This window comes from Mesitornis unicolor, unplaced genomic scaffold (genome assembly GCF_000695765.1).
Source record: "Mesitornis unicolor isolate BGI_N332 unplaced genomic scaffold, ASM69576v1 scaffold26919, whole genome shotgun sequence".
Classification (NCBI taxonomy): domain Eukaryota; kingdom Metazoa; phylum Chordata; class Aves; order Mesitornithiformes; family Mesitornithidae; genus Mesitornis; species Mesitornis unicolor.
Genome location: NW_010209723.1, coordinates 1 through 6,548, shown reverse-complemented (window position 1 = coordinate 6,548; position 6,548 = coordinate 1). Strand labels below are relative to the sequence as shown.

General features: G+C 49.7%; 1 protein-coding gene across 1 annotated transcript in view; it reads right to left on the bottom strand.

The window, feature by feature from the left end:
- Window positions 1-6,245, bottom strand: part of LOC104547314 (CUB and sushi domain-containing protein 2-like) — a gene marked incomplete at both ends in the record, with an annotated part of 17,837 nt that extends 11,592 nt beyond the window's left edge. Inside the window, 3 exons of the mRNA XM_010192945.1 lie at window positions 624-720; window positions 5,158-5,282; window positions 6,058-6,245. Of these exons, the coding sequence (XP_010191247.1) occupies window positions 624-720; window positions 5,158-5,282; window positions 6,058-6,245 (410 nt within the window). The remainder of the gene's footprint in view (window positions 1-623; window positions 721-5,157; window positions 5,283-6,057) is intronic.
- Between the last annotated feature and the right edge of the window lie 303 nt (window positions 6,246-6,548).

The following is a 6,548-nucleotide window of genomic DNA, read 5'->3' as shown; positions in this document are numbered from 1 at the left end:
TCTTTCCCTGCAAACTGCAGCAGCACCAGGTCAAGGCATTTCCCACTCAAACACGGTGCTGGGAGCAGGGTCTGCTGGTCTTTACACACGAGTCTCCTCCTCACCATCCTCAGAGGACTTTCATTCATTAGATCAGCAAGAATTGGGGCTGGCGGTTTGCAAGTGGCTCTGCTATTTGAGAGCTTTACAGGGCTCTTGTTACTCCTTTCCACAGAAGAGAGGTGGGTTTGCAGCCCTTCACGCATTTTGGTGCAAATCGGCCAGGTCTGGTTCACCTGCCGAGTGCAGTGCTCTGAGCTCACCCCACACAGCCCAGCAGCACCACGGGAGCTCCCGCTTCCAGGCTGTGGATGTGCTCAGGGGTTTTTGCAAAAACACCCAAACCTAACCCACTGGTTTTGCGTTTAGGGCTCTCTATCAACATTTCCTGCAGGAAGACAGTAGCCAAACTCCCAACTCAGCAAAGCACATGATTCCCTTTGAGCACTTGCCTAAATCTATGCTGAGTCTTTGAAGCACTTAAGCATAAGCTTAAATTTACGTCGGTGCTGGAGCCCGGTTGCGTGAACAGGAATTAAGCGCGCACCGATGGGCTCCCCCGAAAAACAACGCTGAGCACCTACCAGAGAAACTGCCCAGCATGGTGGCGGTGTTGTCTCCTCCATCGAACACCTCCAGCGAATCCCAGTTCTGCTCGGTGACAAAACTGATCACCTGGATCTGGGGAGAAAGGAGAAAAAAGGATCAGGGCAGTCACGCTAATAAACCAAAATAGCATCAAGGAAAGGGCCACTAATTTGGGTTCTACAGCTGTTTTCCAAGCAAAGTCCATGCTCCACACGTCTGTATCGGGATGCTGGTTTCTGCTGCTGTAAAGGGAGAGCTCCTGTGATTTCACAGCGCGTTTACAGCAGCTGAGAATCTGAGCCTTTCTTCCCCGTTTTGAGAAATCCCTGCAGACTTTCTGCAACACTTTCAAATGAAAACAACCCCCAGCAACCCAAGAGCTGAGATAAAAACTAAGAAACCCCCATTAAACCGCCAGCTTTCTTTAATCCAGTGAAGTTTCTGCAACTGCCTCGTTTCTTGGCTTTCAGTCAAACCACTCAAGTTGCGTTTTCGAATTTCTCACCTCTCTCTGCCATCCCCCGTAAGGTTTGGAGGCTGAAGGAAGTCCCTTGGCTCCATTAGAACATCAATGCAGTCCTCAAATAAATAACATCCTGAGATCTGATACATCTGCATTTACATTAAGAAGCAGCTCTTCTACTCGGGCAAAGATCTACAAGTAATTGCACAGATTTGTTTTCCTCAATTACCACTAAAACGGATTCTGCCTCTATTCCTAAATACCAGGAGCTGGAAGGATGCAATGTCCTGTTAAGAATAATAAGCTGTGCTGTAGATGGAGTTTGTGAACAGCCTGAGAGAATCAGACAGCAAACCTGAGAGAAAGCCAGCAGTACTGGGGAAAAACAGCTCTAATCTGTAAGCTGTAGATGAAAGTTTCAAACACGGGGTACCTCAAATTAAACCTCTAGGCCAACAACCTAAAAAAGGACCCTTGAAGACAAATGAGAAGCATAAATGCCTTGTACAGCGCAGCCCTGCAGTTGTTGGCACCACGGCTGGCAGATTTGGGGGAAAATACCACGACTTCAATTGCCCTTTGCTTGCACCCTCCACATCTCTGTGTACTGCAGAGCTTCGGCGCTTTGAGGTCTCGTTGGATGAAGATTCCTGCCAAGGTCAACGCCTCTGCTCTGCAGCCTGGATTCAACAGCATCACTCCCCAAAACATGGAGCTCAGTGGTGCTCAGTGCTTACCACTTTTGAAGGCGTCCTGCAAACCCTGACCGCTTGCACATGGATGCACACACACACACACACACATAGACACACACACACACACACATATATACACACACACGTGTGTGTTTCTGTGAAAACCCCTATTTCCTACAGTGTTCTTATCTGTATTTACTCATCCACTCCAAATACCTCGCCTGCCTTTGCCCCTGCCAAATGCAAAGCAAAACACGCGCGCTTACATAACATCATCATAATAATAATAAAATCAAACCCCATTACTTCTGCCATTTTCACCTTCTTCCTCCTCGATCTATTCTGAATAATAAAGCAGGCTGTAAAGTTCTTGCAAAGTTTTGGGCTTTTTTTTTTAGTTCCAAAAAAATAAGTGGAGTTCATCCAGCAGAAATTGCAGCGGCCCCCGCGGAGCCATTGCTGATCACACTGACCAAGTCAATACCTTTCAGCCTGCGTAATTACACCCCTATTGTGATTTACATCATTGAAAGCAAAGGTGGAATGAGAATGTGCATTTCGTTTGCTCTTACGTTTCCTAAATTATTTATTCTCCCCCCTCCCAACTTAACGGAATAAACATTTTTAAGGTCCTAATTCTAGTCTGACATGTGGATTCACAAGGGATCTGCATCTATTTACTGCCATGTATAGAAATTAATTCACTCAGGAAGGTTTGCTACAGGAATGAATAATTCATGGCAGAAGTGCTAGCTCGTACACTGATTACATAAAAACCCTGCCAGTGACTCGTCGCTACCAAGAAAGCTTTAATTTCACCTCCTCCTCTGATTTACACTGCTTTAACCTTTAATTGTTGTACAAAATGAGGGTAAACTGACGCTTAGATTAGGATCTAATAACTGAGAGCATCTCGCACGCCAACGTGGGCGACCGGGGCAGGTTGTGCCGCTCCGTGGCCATCACCCGGCCTCTGGGCTGTCCCCAGCTGCCAGCTCCCACGTGTGGCTTCACCGGGGCTGTTTTCCTTCCTGGAGACCAACACCTTTCTCCCTCCATGCCTCTTCATCCCCTAGAAGATTTCCAGTGGAAAATCCTGGAAGACTTCTGATGCTAGCTGGTGTGATGCAGGGACCCGGCACTGCTGGATGCAGAGACCCCAGCATCACAGGGAGGGGTCATGGTCCTGTGCCCTGTGCCAAAACCTCCCATTCTGGACCCAAAAACTGCCCCCAATTCTCTGGCAGTGCCGAAGCTCAGCCACAGGGTGCACTTCTTTGTTTGCTTGTGTTGTGTGTTAGACCCCAAAACATCCATTTCCCTCGCAAGAGGCCACATCCAGCAGAAAAGAGGTTAAAAAACCCCAATAAAGCCAAACCTTCGAACCGCTGCCATTAGATTTTCCAGTTCCACACGCGAAAGCTGCATTTGCACAACCAAAGAGTTGAGAAGCAAGTATTTAGGAATACAGCCGTGCTGTAACACCCGCCTTCCCCTCGGCTCAGCAGACTGCAAAAACAGCTCCACGGGCTGGGAAGCGGCAGCTGGGGCTGGCACTCAGCACACGGCGGTGCAGAACACAGACATCTATTTACATCGCTTTAAAAATTAAGCGAATTATCACCTCCCCATCCCAGGAGCACTGCGCAACGTGCGAGCTGCCTCAACCGCTCAGGCGTTCGGCTGAGCTGAATGGATCCCTCTGACATTTGGGGGTTTAGAGAATAGCTAAAATTTGAGATAAGCAGGAAGGGTTTGACGGTGAGCTCTGAAGTGTTTGGAAACACTGTTTTAAATGGCTTCAAACAGAGAGGAGAGGGGGATTTCACAGAACCCCAGAACGTCAGGGACCTGGAAGGGACCTCCAAAGCTCATCCAGTCCAATCCCCCTGCCAGAGCAGGAACACCCAGATGAGGTTACACAGAAAGGCGGCCAGGCGGGTTTTGAATGTCTGCAGAGAAGGAGACTCCACAACCTCTCTGGGCAGCCTGGGCCAGTGCTCTGTCACCCTCACTGAGAAGAAGTTTCTTCTCAAATTGAAGTGGAACCTCCTGTGTTCCAGTTTGTGTCCGTTACCCCTTGTCCTATCATTGTTTGTCATAGAGAAGAGCCTGGCTCCATCCTCGTGACACTCACCCTTTAAATATTTATAGACATGAATGAGGTCTCCCCTCAGTCTCCTCTTCTGCAAACTAAAGAGCCCCAGCTCCCTCAGCCGCTCCTCAGAAGGGAGATGCTCCACTCCCTTGATCATCTTTGTAGCCCTACGCTGGACTCTCTCCAGCAGTTCCTGTCCTTCTTGAACTGAGGGGCCCAGAACTGGACGCAATATTCCAGATGCGGTCTCACCAGGGCAGAGTAGAGGGGGAGGAGTAGAGAGGGAGATTTGCTGGACTGGACACAGCAAAAGCCTGGCAGAGGGCTCAAAATACAACCCCAGGCTTGTGGTGTTGCACTGTGAAGCCCCTGGTGCTGCTCCCACCAGCTTTGCCACTCCAGTACCAGGTTTAGGCTTTGTTTTGGGGTCTGATGGCGGCACTGGGTAAGGATCCCTATTTGGGAGAGCAGGACCATGATCCAGCAAAGCAGCGTTGAGGTTTTAATAAAACAGCTGAGCAAAACAGAACTGCAGAGAGGGAGGAACTCACCTACAAACCCATGAGCCAAATACACAATAGGGAAATAAAGGCACTTAATGAACAAAACCCTCGCAGACAAAGTGGAATGAAGAAGAAGAAAGAAACCCTGTGATAACGGGGCCTGTGCAATGAATGAAGGTGTTAACGAATCCATGTCATGGATGGCGTAATGCACGGCGAGATGCCTTCTGCTGCCTGCTGAATGGCAACTTTATCTGAGGTTTGGTCTCTGATGTTGGGCTGAATTCTCACCCTCCTCTAGCCCGCAGGACTGTTTCTGCAGAGGAATGATAAGGACCACGAAAAGACCCGAAGTGAGAGCTCATTTACCTGGAGACAACCAACTGCAAAGCTGTAATTGTGCCATTTCACTGCTGCAGCTCTGCTGGCATAACAAATCCACGCAGGCACCCCGAGGAAGCGAGCAACCCTTCCTTGGTGCACCTTACGTCGCTTTCATTAAGCGATATTAAAGATACATGCCCAAAATATTTTGTTACGCCAGCCCAGCCACACGGCTCCAGTTGTCTCCCCACGCAGAGTGCCTTCAGGAGGCAAAAATCCATTGAAATATCACCCGCTTTTGGCAGTCCTGGTGGAAATAAATGCCTATTCCAGAGAATCACAAATTCAACCCGTCTCTTCCTGCGAGGAGCAGCAGGTTCCCAACACGTGGCCCCTGTAAGCGCAGCGGATCCTGTCACAGGATCTCATGGCTGTGACATCCCGTACCTGTATCCCCGCGCCCTCGGGGACCGTGATCTTCCAGACGCAGTTGAGGCTGTTGAGGTACGGCTCGGGGAAGCCGGGGGACAGGATGGTTCCTTTGCGCTCCGTCAGATTCCCACCGCACGGCACTGAAACGAGCAAAGCGACGCTTGAACACGGGAGGACGTGGACCAAAACCATCGCTTTAAAACATCTGCCCACGGACCAAAAAGCAAACAGAACTGGCTCATGATTTAAGGATAAGATTTAGATGAATAATCCTCTTTTTGATAACTCTGTCATGTAACTTCTGACACAAACAGCCCTCAGGTGGGGTACGTCTACCCATAAGACTGGTTCTGCAGGAACTGCTCCCCTGCAGAGAAGGTAAAAGCAGCTTTTGGGCAGATTTAATTGGTAAGAGATGCTGTCCTGGATCCCACAACCCAGCATTGGATCAAAAGGTCCCCGTTCCATGGCATCTGAGGTTAACTGGCCAGGCTTTTGTATGCAAGAGATAGGAAACAGGGTTTGGTTTTCTATTTAATTGGTGTTTAGGTTTGGTTTTGGATTATTTCCCTCCTTTTTCTGTTGTTTTTTGTCTGTATGCTTCTATTTTTGGATTTTTTTGGTTGTTGTTGCCTGTTTGGCTATTTTCCCCCATTCCAATGGATGCAATTTCTTATTCTAGCACAAACCGCCGCGCCGTTTTCTCGACACCCACCCACGCAGGTGGGCACCGAGACGTTCCACTGCGCCAGCGCCCCGGGCATGGTGAGCTCCTTTTTCTGTTGTTTTTTGTCTGTATGCTTCTATTTTTGGATTTTTTTGGTTGTTGTTGCCTGTTTGGCTATTTTCCCCCATTCCAATGGATGCAATTTCTTATTCTAGCACAAACCGCCGCGCCGTTTTCTCGACACCCACCCACGCAGGTGGGCACCGAGACGTTCCACTGCGCCAGCGCCCCGGGCATGGTGAGGCCCTCGATGCTGCGGGAGCCCCGCAGGGCGTAGCCAGCGCCGCACTCGAAGCGAACCACGGCTCCCACCGCGAAGTCGCTGCCCAACCTCCGGCCGTAGCGCGGCTCCGGCACCGAGCTGCACTGCGTGGCGCTGGTCCGGGGAACCGCTGGGGTCACGGGCAGGAGAAAGCCATGGCAAAGCAAAAAGAAAAGAAGAAACGGTTACAGGAAACATTTTGGAAACAGTAAGTGCCAAAGTAAAGACAACACTTTCATCTGATGACACGTAAACCCACTAAGTTGGGAGGGAGTGCTGATCTGCCTGAGGGTAGGAAGGCTCTGCAGAGGGACCAGGACAGGCTGAATCCATGGGCTGAGGCCAACTCTATGAGCTTCAACAAGGCCAAGTACCAAGTCCTGCATTTTGGTCACAATAACCCCATGGACGCTACAG